This window comes from Bombus fervidus, chromosome 8 (genome assembly GCF_041682495.2).
Source record: "Bombus fervidus isolate BK054 chromosome 8, iyBomFerv1, whole genome shotgun sequence".
NCBI lineage: Eukaryota > Metazoa > Arthropoda > Insecta > Hymenoptera > Apidae > Bombus > Bombus fervidus.
In genome coordinates, this window is record NC_091524.1 from 5,369,883 (window position 1) to 5,379,451 (window position 9,569).

The window sequence follows — 9,569 nt, forward strand, 5'->3', positions numbered from 1 at the left end:
AAGAAATACATATATAAAAATCTATAATTATATTTATTATAATACAAATTTACACTTTATACAAGATATTTAAATGTTGCTATAGTTCGTTGATGTTTCTATTTATCAATCTTAAAATACATATATTTCTACTTTCATCATACTTAAAGATCAGAAGTCTTATCTTGGATGTATTTCATAATAATATGTATATTTTTGAAGTATTCATTTGTTGAAATGTTTTCGGCAATCTAAAAAATAGTAAAAGTTTATTTGATAATTGTAATTATGTTATTTCATTGTGTAAGAAAAAATATAGATATTTCCATATTATTTTATTACCATCAAGTCTTTAATATCAAATGTTGCATCCGGGACGATTTTTTTTATTTTAGAATTAAATATGCTAAGACATTTCACCCAAACGATATCACTATTATAATCCGCAATATCTTTATACAACTGTACACAACATACCTATGAATATAAAATAATTAGTTATACAATCAAAGTAAAAAAGAAAAAAAATGCATTTATATGTAAAAATCTTCTTAACATCACAATTTTACTTGTAATAGGGGATTTTGATGTTTGTTAAGATATGGCTCTGCAATACTTAAAACGCTGAATGTTTCTCGTTCGTGAAGACATAAATTTTTTGTTATCTGCCCTAAGGTAGAAAGTAGTTCTTTTTGCAATTTATAAGTTTGAGTAAACTTATAGATACTTTCAGAGCTCTTGTTATAGCTTTCTTTAGAGGAATCGCTTAGAAATTTTGAAAGTGCAGGTAATACTTGCCTAAAAATAATTATAGTAGTTGTAAATGTAATTATATTACATACAAAATATAAATTATAAAACACATACTTAAGCGTTCTAGATCGTATAAAATCTTTTGAAACATCAGCGAGCGTATTTAATAATTGCCATGCTCGATTGATTAGTAATACATTTCCATCATGAAATCTATCTACTAGTGGATGCCAAAGTAAGTGCACAATGGGTAATAGTTGATTTTCCCAATTTGCCAAAATCTCAAGACCCTCTTGTAAGGTTAGCATTGCAATCAGTGACTTTTGTATTTCTTTAGATGGTAAAAAATGTAAACAATGCTTCATTACATCTTCAATCATTTTAATATAAGGTGGTGGATTTTTTTCTTTTTCTGCAATTTTTATTTGTTATATTTTTATTTATAGTAATTTCTTATTATTGATTTTAATATAATATATATATATATACCTTCTTGTTCTATAGAATCTGCTTGATATTCATTCTCTTCTTCATTCACTTCTACTTCTATTTTTTCTTCCTCCTTTTCCTCTTTAATTTCACAAGATTGTTCCATGTCATCTATATATTCGTCAACTCTTTTTGCTTCATAATACTCTGATAAAGATTGAATAATTTTCAAAGATTCAGTTTTGGTATCTACACTCTGTCCGTGTACTGTTGACACGTGTTTAGAGTTTACTAAATTTTGTATACATATTGTAAAAGTGTAAAAAACTTTTAAGAAAGCATAAGAATTTCTTTTTTGAAAACTACTATTTAGCTGCAGTAGCACATCCTCGACAATATTTTTCAAACAGGGTAACACATCCATTGTGCTATATTTCATGACAACTCCAACAACATCAAGTACATTAGGATTGCGTTCTACTCTACGTAATTTAATACTAACATGATATGAAAAATAGTCGACATTTGCACGTAGAAGATCTCCTACTGTATTATGTTCTTGAGATTTTGCAATTTGTTCAAGAGTTTGAGTACCAACAAAACTGATTAGGCTATGTCCACTACCTAAAAGTATGTATATAATGCTTGTCTGTTATTTTGTGATTTCTTTGTTATCCCATTATAAAAATAAATAATCACCTGCTCTTTCTATAATAATATATAATGTTTTAAGAAGAAGTCTATCATAATTGCGTTTCAAATTTGTAGCTATTAATCCCAAACCTTCTAATAATAAGCAACATTGTACTACATTGCCTTGTGCAACTCGTAAAGGTATATCTTTATTTGTTTCAATTGGTGGGTACCAAAATTCAGGATTTATGTAAAATTCAACAATTTCCTCATAAATTGGTAAAATTGATAAATCCTTAATAGGTACTAAAATATTTAATAATCAATAATATATCTTACATTATTTTAAAACAGAAAATTATTTAACGTACCATATATTATCCAGTTTAGTAATAAGATTAACTCTTTTCTATGTTGTGGTGCATTGAACATGAGACCAAAAATAGTATCTACTACAATTTGAAGATCTCCAAATTCACCTAAATATTTGCATATTGCAATAACTTTCGCTTCACATTCATTAGTTTGGATGAATTTAAATCGTCTCCACAAATGTGTTCCATATGAGTATGCTGGATCATCAAGATCCTTAACATTTATCGCTTGCAAAAGAGAAATATTACTACAATCTATTTCAGATACATATACAAGAGCCAATATTAGTCTGTTAACGTGAGGTGCTGACATCATAACACGAGGCAATCTTTGTTCTCCAAGAAGCTTTAAGTAACCAGCAATTTGATTTAAGCATGATAACTGATCATTATCATCTAAAAAATAAAGATACGTTGTTTATTTCGAAAATTAAACAACTTTAAGAAAATGTTATATTATGTCTAAATATTGTAATTCTTATTATAATACACTTCCACAAAAAGTGTGAAAAGAAAATGTGCAAAAATGTACCAGACTTCCTGATAATCCTAGGTAATTTTGTAAGCAGATCATAGAAGTTTTCTTCTAACAATTCCACTAAGGATCTCATATTCTTATCTCGCATGAAATTTATGTTGATTGCAGTTAGTACTTCTTCAGCTTTATCTCGTACTACTGGAAATTCATCCTCCGATAGAGATATTAAATATTCTATTAGTAACATAATATTTGGTTTCATATTCCTGTTCAAAAAAATGTATGCAATATGTGTTTATAAAATGTTTAAAAAAACAAAATGGAAATAAAGTATTACCTGGGGCATAATGTAAGCAATAAATGAATATTTTCAATTAATTCTTCCCTAACTTTATAATGAGAATGTCTTGTTAATGTATATAATTGTTGGATAAGCACATTAAGTTTAGTCGCACAAGCACTAAACCATTCTTTATTTCTTGTTGCACTTTTAAGATGTTTCTCTAATTCACTTTGATTTTTCATATTTGGGAAGCTTTCTGGTGGATTAATATTCTCATTATTTATTTTGATTAAATCACTCAAGGATGGTATGTCATCTTCTTGGTATGTTTCTTTATCTTTCATTACGAGAGTTAGTACTCTGCCCCAAGCTCTTAGTGCTATCTAAAATTCAATTCATATAAAGTGTAAATAAAATCTTGAACAATATAATTAAAACTCAAAATTTAAAATCTACTTTGTATTACCATTGTAAGTTTGTGTCCTTGTGTTTCACTTCCCATAGCTATTTCCTGTAAACCACTGACAATACCAGGTAAAAATAACATAATAATATCAGCTACTTGATCTTGCAATATTATATCAAATCTATTTGATTCGTCATCAACTTGACATAATGCCATTACTGTTTCAACAGCATTTAATCTAAAAGTTTAAAAACTATAATCATATATTTATGAACTTATTGAGAAGAAATGATTTAATAATTTTTCATGTATCTACCTCAAGGAACTAGATTTTTCAAACCTTCCTATTGTCATTGACAACAATATTCCTTGTCCTATTTTAGAAGCATTCTCTCTAGTATATATGATTTCTAAAACATCTGTGAAACACGAATGTATCAAAGTTTTAATGCATGAAAGTACTGCTTCTTTGAGTTCTTCATGTCCAACAATCACTACAAAAATCGCATATAGATAATATATAATAATTTATATTTAATATAAATTAAAATTATCTGTTAAAATACTTCTTATAAAATAAAATTTGGATGGAAAAATGGATAATCAATCTAGAAAATATATTTAAGTGAATATTATACTTACCCATACTTTGTTGCGATTTGTCATAAATTTGTATTAAAAGGCATGAATATAGTTCACAAAAGTATTTTGCTTTTGATATTTTTGTTCTTGATATTATTGCCTGTGTTGTCTTGACTAACTCCTCTTTTATAGTTTTACTATAGAATTATGAACATTCAATTATACTTACAGCACTAAATAAAATATAAATTGCATTACTATATATATTACACTAACAATTATTTTAAATTATCGATAATATCTATAATTTATTAGAATAAATTATAATCTTTCATAATTAAAGAATTATACTTTTCTTAAATTTATAAATGATATACGTGATCAACTAATTACATACTTGTATTGATTTCTACACTATAAAATATAAAATAATGTACCTTAATGTGTTATTTGGTAGATGAATAATAAAGGGAAATAAAATATATTCAAACAAATTCTGAATAACTTTGTTTGAAATATTTGGCAAAGTATTAGCAATATCACGAGCACTTTTTGCATCTGGATTTTTCATTAAAGAATCACAAAGTGGTTTTAATATAGTAAATGCTTCTTGTATTTGGAGACGTTCCATTTTTTGTTTGAAAAACAACAAAATTCTAACAAATTCTAGATGACAATATCGATACACTTATGTTTGTACACTAAACATATGAAGTTATATGAAGAAAATTGAGATGTGTTAGTATTCGTTCCTACGAATGTAACTAGTAAATAATCTAAAAATTAGGTATTGTTAGCCTCCATTTAGCACAGTATTCTTATTATCATAAAATAATATAGAATAAACTACAATTAATATTTTAATTATAATGTCATATAAATTACTTAATTAAAATTTTAAACATATAAAATTTTGTTTATAAAATTTACAGTTGTTATTGAAGATCAAAATTATCACTAAATGTTTTTTTTTAATAATTATGACATGGCATTAATAGAACATATATTAAAAAATAATTTTAAAAAGTTTTAAAATTATTGATCGGTTAATAAATAATCAAAATTTGTTTTAGGAATGTGGATCTATTTTTTTTTACCCACAGTTAAGGTTTTTCAATTGTCATTCGTTCAATGGTCAGAGATATCCAACCTAAAATAAACGTTGATTCATTAGTACGATAAAACGATTTAAACATTTTTTTCCATTTATCATTGAACGATAATCATTTATTTTTCAACAACGTTCAACAGCGAACGATATTGTTATGCATGTTAATACGTTAAATATTTACAATGTGATTAATCTACGAAGTGATATAGTGAACAAGGAAAAGAAATGTACAAGTTAAACAATCTACTATTCTTTTACTATTTTGCAGTTGTCACTGTTTTTGCTGTACGTATTAAATATGTTTTTCATAACATTAAAATTAAATAGTAGTATTAAATAGTAAAATGGTAAAATATATATATTTCTATGTATATTGGATTGTACATTTGTTTTAAATTGTTTATTTAATTTAAATTTTATAAAACAATTAAATATAAATTCATACAAATATAAGAATTATGAAAAAATAATTTATTTTTTCACACAGGATACACCTGTAGTGAATGACAATATTTGCATATTTCCTGAACCTGTTTTTAATGTTTTCACTTACAACTTTACCAGTCTTATAAGTCCTACAAAGGATGCTATTTTAAATGACGAACGTTTAAATGTAACTGTACGTTTACAATTATGTTCTGCACTGAAACAAAAATGCAATGGAGAAGATGGATATGGAATTTGTTTAGTGAAAAACAAAAAAGAAAAAGGAATAGGTTCTGCTTTTTTATATACATACATTTAAAATATTAAAATTAATGTAATTTTTATATGATAAAATAATTTTACGTTGTTATTACAGGAAAAATGCCCCCAGTGGTAAATATAACAAATGGAAGAATAATGTTTGTATTCACAGGTGATGACTGTACATCTGATACTAAATATACTGTAAATATTATTATGAAATGTGATTATAAAGCTGAAAACAATTCTCTTCCGGAACTATTTTCTCATGTATGATTTATGCGTATAATATTTTTGTCAAATTTTGATTGGCATTTTTATTATATAATATTATAAAATAAGTGAATTTCAACTTCATTACTAATATTTTAGACATTAGAAGGATGTAACATATATATGATATGGAAAAGTGTTCTTGCTTGTGGACCTCGAATTAGAGGAAATTGTACAGTAACAGATAAGGGATTGCATTATGATTTATCACCTTTAACAAAATATTCAGAAAATTATTTTGTTGAAATGGATAAAGGATCTCCAAAAATTATATTAAATATTTGTCATTCTGTAATATTTGAATACAAAGCCCTGTGTCAATCGCCTTCTGGAGCTTGTTTACAGAATTCAGGAAATGAGTATGGACATTTTTATTTAAAAATGCATGTTACATACAACATGTTGATATTATACATATGTTATGGATACTAATAAAATTTTATTACAGATATGTGAATTTGGGCGATATTCAAAACCCACCCTTTGTAACAGATTCTGGAGAACTTAAACTTGAATATCAGGATGGAGGTATATGTAAAGTGAGAAGTATTTCAGTACCACATATTAAGACTTCTATCACTTTTAAATGTGATTTCGAAGCTATGGTAAATATTATAATATATTTTATTTACTAATTCAATAGTTACTTATTTTTATAAGCCCTTATTTTATATGGGTTAGAATACAGATCCAGAATATATCGGAGGAAGTGAAGAATGTCACTATCAAATAATGTGGAGAACTGCAGCAGCTTGCAGTATGGAATCTTTACGTAATCGTAGTATAGCCACTGCTGGCAATTGTACAGTGAATAATCCTCTTACAAATTTTACGTAAGATTAGACTAAATACTTTTACGATACTAATTAATATAGCATTGAAAAAGTTTATAATAAATATTTTATTGCAGGTATGATCTACGATCTTTAATGAATAAAAACTTTTATACAATATCAAACAATGGCACAAAATATAAATTTGGTGTATGTGAATCACCTGTGAATAATTCATGTGTGGCAGGAACAGGTTATTTACATTATTTTATATCTTAGTATCATTCATTTTTTAAACATGATTATACTACTACTTTATTTCCCTAATTTGTTATTAGATTATGTGTATTTTTACTTTCATTTCTAGGAGTTTGTCTTACTCAGACTAGTACATCTATGGGAAAGGCTAATACAAATTTAATCTGGGAAGAAGGTGGACCATATTTAAATTATACAGATGGAGACATATGCGAGAATGGATTACGACGTTATACAATTATTGCATTTGTATGTGGAGCAGAAGGATCTCCAGATAAACCTCTTATTATGGAACAAAATGCTTGTCAATTGATTATACATTGGTACACTAATTTAGTTTGTGAAAAAAGGGTTAGGCAATTGTTTATATATTAATCCTTCTCTTATGATTATTATTAGTTTTCTAAATATATATGTATATATTTTTAGATCATTAAAAACAGAAATTTATATCTTATAGGTGAAATGCGCGACAGAAGATGACGAAATAAATTTAAGTTCATTGATAAAATCTGCTAATAACTATATTGTAAAAGTAAATAAAACTGAGTTTCATATAAACGTATGCAGGCCATTAATTCCTGTATCAGGTTTAACATGTGTACATGGCAGTGCGGTTTGCAAAGCTTCATTAAATTCACGTAATGAATATGTAGACGAAATCGTAAGTAATCATTGTAAACTTTGTTAAATTTATAATTTTTTTAGTTAAATTTATACTATTTTTTAAATTAAAAATTACAAGAAAATATTTATATTTGTTGGTAGAGTTTAGGGTTTCCAAAAGAAAATCCTATATTGTATAAAAACCATGAAACTGTGTTACGTTACGTGGATGGATCTCCTTGCCCTGAAAATCCAAAAAGATTAATTTCTTCAAATTTTACATTTCCGTGTTATAATAATGGCAAGGTAATTAACTGATATTTATTTACAAAATTTTGTGATTTTAAGAAGTATTATAGTTATGTATCTATAATTGACTTTTCAAGGGATTTCCGGAATTTAAAAAATATGAAGATTGCACTTACATTTTTGAGTGGAAAACAAGTATAACATGTGGAGCTGCAATGGGAAATTGGACTTCTCCTTGCATTATACACGATCAATTACTTTCTTATGAGTGCAATCTGTCTCTGCTACATAAAAATGAAAAAGTATACTATGTAAGTTTGTTAATACCTAATAATTTTTCTTTTTAATTAATTTAATAAGACGATGTCAATTTAAATCAAAATTATGAAAATAAATAAACATGTATATTTTTAGTTTTAATATAAGATATTTTATATGGTTTTTATGTGAAAGAATAGAATAATATATTTTATTAATTTTTCAAAATTTTACTATAAATCATTGCAGGTGGAGAACAAACAAGGGAAAAAATATAGTATAAGTATATGTGGTGGAGAAAAGAGCTGCAATGGTTCTGCTGTATGTGAAGGAAACAATGGTTATGGAACACTGGCAAACGTAATTTTTGATTATGGTAGAGATGTTATAAAACTTCAATACTCTAATGGTAGTAAATGTGTAAATAGTAAGTATACAGCGTATATTTTGTTAAATAATACTGATTATAAATCAGTTATGTTATTATTATTATTATATTAATTAGGTTCCTACACATCCGAAGTACGATTTATATGTAACGAATCTATAGGAATTGGCACACCAATGCTGTTATGGGTAAGTAAAAGTAAATTTTTTCAAACGAAATCTGTAAGTTTGTTAATTTATTATTGCTTATTGTGCTGCCAATGCCTAGAAATATACTATATAGTAAAAAAATTGTTTAATTTTAATAATGAGAATAAAATAAATACTTTTATACATATTCCTATTATTAATCATCAAAATTTATTCTAAGTGTTTCTTAATTTTCATATCTCTATATATGAAAAAGAATTGAGTACATGAAAAAAGAGAAAGGATTATATTTGTGATTCTATGAATAATCGAAAAATGATTACAATAATTAAATGTGGGAAATATACAAATTATAAGCTTTTACAATATTTATGGAAGATTATATGAATATTTATTTCTCAGGTACTTTTTTAATAATAACTGTATAATAAAATTATTTGCGCCCTTAATGGTCGAAGCGCCCGGCTGTAGGGAGCTTCATACTTATCACACTCATAGCACAGTTCTACTACAGAAACATAAAGAATTTCGTTTCCATTTGTATTTATTTATTTATGCTATAGTTTAACCAATATTCTGTAGCTTTAGAGGTGAGTATTGCAAAATAAATTATCGACCGTTAAGGGTTAACATATCGAAGTACAATACAATAAAAAATTAATAGCGAAATTATCAATTTATAGTGAGATTCTTTATTTTTCTAATCGAAATTTCTAATTAGTGTCTTTATGGTAGTCTTTTATTGAAAGATGGACAATTTACTTTCGATTTTTAATAATGATTGTAAAAAATTATCGAGCTGATCAAATAATAAAATTGCTCATAAAATTGAGCAATAAAATAATGAATATATAGTAATGTACCACATCTACTTATATAATATATGCAATATAAATTCGT

General features: G+C 26.0%; 2 protein-coding genes across 3 annotated transcripts in view; one reads left to right on the forward strand and one right to left on the reverse strand.

Moving 5' to 3' along the window:
• Window positions 1-6: 6 nt before the first annotated feature.
• Tti1 (Telo2 interacting protein 1) lies at window positions 7-4,690 on the reverse strand. Its single transcript, XM_072009572.1, has 13 exons — window positions 4,355-4,690; window positions 3,978-4,114; window positions 3,652-3,829; window positions 3,396-3,573; window positions 2,984-3,312; window positions 2,701-2,912; window positions 2,166-2,564; window positions 1,861-2,100; window positions 1,222-1,785; window positions 847-1,144; window positions 549-777; window positions 322-456; window positions 7-230 (listed from the first exon to the last, which is right to left on the reverse strand). The coding sequence occupies exons 1-13, from the start codon at window positions 4,546-4,548 to the stop codon at window positions 144-146; spliced, it is 3,180 nt and encodes a 1,059-aa protein (XP_071865673.1). The 5' UTR covers window positions 4,549-4,690; the 3' UTR covers window positions 7-143.
• Window positions 4,691-5,074: 384 nt separating this feature from the next.
• Lerp (lysosomal enzyme receptor protein) overlaps window positions 5,075-9,569 on the forward strand; it is a 35,081-nt gene continuing 30,586 nt past the window's right edge. Inside the window, exons 1-14 of one of the 2 annotated variants that reach the window (XM_072009584.1) lie at window positions 5,075-5,313; window positions 5,516-5,744; window positions 5,831-5,985; window positions 6,088-6,347; window positions 6,437-6,593; window positions 6,670-6,821; window positions 6,899-7,014; window positions 7,129-7,370; window positions 7,480-7,683; window positions 7,788-7,931; window positions 8,012-8,185; window positions 8,382-8,559; window positions 8,638-8,708; window positions 8,926-9,402. In XM_072009584.1, coding sequence (XP_071865685.1) covers window positions 5,254-5,313; window positions 5,516-5,744; window positions 5,831-5,985; window positions 6,088-6,347; window positions 6,437-6,593; window positions 6,670-6,821; window positions 6,899-7,014; window positions 7,129-7,370; window positions 7,480-7,683; window positions 7,788-7,931; window positions 8,012-8,185; window positions 8,382-8,559; window positions 8,638-8,708; window positions 8,926-8,931 — 2,148 coding nt within the window. In that variant the 5' untranslated portion in view covers window positions 5,075-5,253 and the 3' untranslated portion in view covers window positions 8,932-9,402. Of the gene's footprint in view, window positions 5,314-5,515; window positions 5,745-5,830; window positions 5,986-6,087; window positions 6,348-6,436; window positions 6,594-6,669; window positions 6,822-6,898; window positions 7,015-7,128; window positions 7,371-7,479; window positions 7,684-7,787; window positions 7,932-8,011; window positions 8,186-8,381; window positions 8,560-8,637; window positions 8,709-8,925; window positions 9,403-9,569 lie in introns of those variants that run through there. The other variant, XM_072009583.1, reaches the window with a different exon arrangement.